Here is a 4,085-nt window from a genome sequence, read left to right on the forward strand (position 1 = left end):
AAGAGGCAAATCATGTCACGCGCCCAAACCGAAGGCCTATATTGTTGGAATACAGCACAAGAATTTACGGCGTGAGTCGGGAAACCACGATCCTCCCTCAAATACAAACATTATTCAACTTTCTTTTCTTCAATTCAAAGACTATACTGGACTCTTACGTAAAATATAACTACAATAGGATAATTTTTTTTTCAGGTACTGAATGTAACAACACTCATTAAAAGTCCTGCAACACGACATGAGTGTATTAGTACTTCCTTGTCAATATAACATGACAATACTTAAATATAAAAAACTCGTAAACACACCTCGCAAATTATATAGTGCTAGTTCGGGTTTGCTAGACTGACCATTCCCTTATATGGGCGGGCATGGTTCGATTTCGACTGGTTACCATAAAATCGAAAGCGAATCGAAGAATTTGCATGGTTTGGTTTGGAAATCGATATATGATCAATACATGCCGCTACATAAAAGAGAGAACTCTACTCTATATAATGACATTTGTTCAAACATGAATATTATTAGCTGATTATATAAGAATTGTAAACTACTTATTAAATTAAAACAAATATACTAAAAATTTCAAACTAAACATTCACTAGTTTAAACACTTGTCAAAGAGAATCTGCAAATAAAAATAAAATCAAAACAAAAATCTGTCGACGTTTACAATACTTCAACATGTCAAAGCATTAAGACTTGAAATCGGTCCTACAATTTTATTGCATCTAAAACTCATGGCTTCTAATGTCGTTTTTTCCTTGCTATAAGATTCAGACGTTCAGTCCTTCACAGTGGGTTGTCGTTTACTAGAGTTGCTTTTCTTTTCTGTGGCTGAAGAGGAGGTCGCTTCCTTGTTATTTTCTCCTTTACTACTCTTTGTTTTTTCACTGCTTCTTCTCTTAGGTCCATTGTCAAACGTATACAAGGACACAATGTCAGGAATTTCTCCTGGAATGTTGTAGTTCGATTCCGACGCCATTGTTATCGAAAAATATTCCAATCCTTTGAATTACGATTGTAATCAACAAACTAACCGCAAAATTCTTAAGAGGAAAAAACACAACGATGTAGTCCGAGTAAAGACTCTCCAATAATCACTGTAAACTCGTAAAATTCTGAACCAAAGAACTCGACTTCCAGCTCAGTGCGCGCCTTGTATTGTTCATGAAGGGGGTATTTATACTAGTAAGAACTAAGGACTCCTAACTCCTTGTTTTAGCAGGAGCATTAAACTTACTCGTTTGCAACCCAATATCAATGAGGAAGAGGGAACAACATCTGGTTATTTTTGGAGGTTCGTCGTAGATTATTTCCTTTCCTTTTTTCATGTGTTTCATTGATATTTTTCCCTCTAGCTGAAATATGGCAAGGTAAGTATAGGTTAAGGTTTACATATTTATTAGTTGGTACATTTTGTGATTCATTACTTATTTTCGTTAACTAAAACATCGTTACTGAAACTTTTCTTGTTTACCACATATGGAAACAAAAAGAGAGTGGGTTCCTAGAAAAATCGAGAACCGGATGAACTTTGGGACTAGTTGATCATATTCCCGTTCTCTTTTTTCCCTAAAACTTGATTCGCAACTTCTCAAGTTCATGGTTTGATGACATTTTTATGAAACAACATTGAAAGAGCACGGGGAGTTGGTATGGTAAATTAAGAAGAGAGATCTGAAGCGTCAAAAGAGTATTGAGGGTGCTGGGATATCGAGTCTGAATGCCCCGAAGTTGTACCAAACTTCTCGGGGCAGCGCTTCTGCATTGCTGTCTTGTTAACTTAGTTGCAACTGACCGTACGATTTCTGGCTTTTTTGGCTATGCATCTATCCTTTTGTACCTCAGATTTGTTGTGACTTGTTCATCCCTTCATGTAATGTATTCGAACTGAATTTGGAAAGCAGATAAGGCTCGAGTAATTTCTTTGCGGGGTAAAAACTCCGCACAGTAACCGTAAGTGGTTTCTAACCCAGCATTTTTCTTTTGACAAAAACGATACTTTAAACAACTTTAATTTACGGGTTTGAGTATTCAAACTTGCGTGCAAATAACGCGTTACACTAGCTCAACTAAACACTCTAATGTAGTCATTGTGAGTGTCATTGACACCCTGTCACTTCAAATTAGAATAGTTCCAATCCAATAAAGATACCAGAATTTGTGAATTACACAAATATTTGTTTTTCAGCACAAATTTGCATTTATACTACACTAAACAAACCTATATTTTTCTTTTTCGATACACTGTTCAAATACAGAAAAACGCTCTTAATCGCTTGAGTTACGACAAGTCAGAGAAGAACAGTTTGGGGGTAGAATTGGAAGAAGAGTGAGTCAAATAAGGGCAATGAGAATGAAGAGAAGGACAGCAGCAATGAAGGAATACTTAACAGCAGCAACAAGTATAGCCAATGCGATGAACAGAAGCTGCCACAGCACCTGCACACTCGCCCACGTCAGCAGCCCCGTCAATCCGACGGCCAAGATGTTGTTAGGATCTGGGTCCAGTAGCAGATCACCCCATCTGATGTTGCCGAATAACGGCCGTTGATTCTTCCCCAAATCATCGTCACCGCCCCCACCGTCGGATCCAATTCCTTCTTCGTCGCCTTTCTCTTCTTCCCTCTCCTCGGAATTGGAATCCTGCTTCGACCCGTTGCCGTTGTTCGCAAATACCACAAATCTTTTGGGTATTTTTTGGATTTGGGTTTTGAGGGGCGAATAAGAAGAGAAATTGAAATGGCTGCGTAGCGATGGAGGTGGAAGTGTTGGGATTGGTGGGGGTGTGAGAGCAGTGAGCCCTAACATTTTTCCTGCACATCCAAATTTACCAGGCAAATTGGGAAAGCGAGAAAGGATCGTATTATATTTCTCCAATTTTCAATTTTTGTGAGTTGGGTATTTTGGGTTGGGTTTGTGAATTGGATTGAAGCCCTTGGACTACAAATTTTTGTGGGTTGGATATCCGCTAATGTTAAAGTACACTAAATTTTTTAAATTAAATTTGTAAATTAAATGATAATTGTATAATTGGATTATTAATGATATTTCATTTGATTTAAAATTTTGATTCAAAATTTTGATTCCTCTAACATTATTTTTATGTGAAATATAAAATTTTAAAGCAGGTGTCCATGTGATTAACTATAACTGTATATTATTAGAGATTTTTTTCTTTTAATAATAACATCGTCCAATTTTGGATGATATTTTAACATAAGGGGTTTCGTGGAGACGAATTGAAACACCAAGGGATATTAAACTTAAAAGGATTTTGCATGAACACAAAAAACATCAAAAGATGCTAGTGTAAATAACTTAAAATTGTGAGGTATAGTTAGGATTAATATTGTCACAAACTTAACACTCTAAGATATGAAGATCATGTCCAATCCAAGCCATGGGTGAGGAGAACAAAGGCATAGGACCTCAAAATGTTGGGGCCGAAAGAAATTACGTTGCCTATTAGATTACTTATAAACTGAAGAAAAAGAAAAAAAAAAAATTAAGAAGCACAACATGACTGTCGTCCAACGTGTTGGTATGGTACAGTTCACCCTCTCAAATTGAAACTACATAAAATTATCGGTCCGATTCGGTTTGATTTGTGTAAGATATATAAGAAGCTGTACAGTTCGATTTATATTGGTTCGGGTTCTAAACCGATTTTATATTCTTTTTAAAGGATCTTCTATTTCTACATCATATTCTTATATCTTTTAACACAAATTCATCCAGATCAAGAAAATTTGCAAAAAGGAAACCAGAGAAAGTGAATGAGAGATGATGAAGAAAACAATAGAAGGGATGTTTTCAAACTAATAATAATGTGTACCAAGTTTAAAATTAGTTTTTTTCTCTACTTGAGAACTTTTCACACCGGTTGTGTGTGGCCTTTTCTTGATCCGACTCCTGTTCAACTGTCGGCCCTCACTGTGGCCAGGGTCGCCAATAACCTCTTGTTCGTTTGCTTTTTTTTATTTTATTTGCTTCTATATCCCTTGCTATACTTACAGATCCTTCAAAAACTTTGCATTTGTTTTACCTTGCAGTTCTAAACTCTTATTTCCGCCTTGATT

At 36.3% G+C, this 4,085-nt stretch overlaps 1 protein-coding gene across 1 annotated transcript; it reads right to left on the bottom strand.

Annotated features, from left to right (window-relative positions):
- Positions 1–2,123: 2,123 nt before the first annotated feature.
- Positions 2,124–2,933, bottom strand: LOC148695521 (uncharacterized). The gene has a single exon (XM_088696706.1). The coding sequence runs from the start codon at positions 2,812–2,814 to the stop codon at positions 2,341–2,343; it is 474 nt and encodes a 157-aa protein (XP_088552832.1). The 5' UTR covers positions 2,815–2,933; the 3' UTR covers positions 2,124–2,340.
- Between the last annotated feature and the right edge of the window lie 1,152 nt (positions 2,934–4,085).

Source organism: Pyrus communis, chromosome 7 (assembly GCF_041283825.1).
Source record: "Pyrus communis isolate YQ-2024b chromosome 7, ASM4128382v1, whole genome shotgun sequence".
Lineage (NCBI taxonomy): Eukaryota > Viridiplantae > Streptophyta > Magnoliopsida > Rosales > Rosaceae > Pyrus > Pyrus communis.

What these genes read in the sequence shown, in the direction of transcription:
- LOC148695521 (XM_088696706.1), bottom strand. Translation starts at nt 2,814, where the DNA reads ATGTTAGGGCTCACTGCTCTCACACCCCCACCAATCCCAACACTTCCA.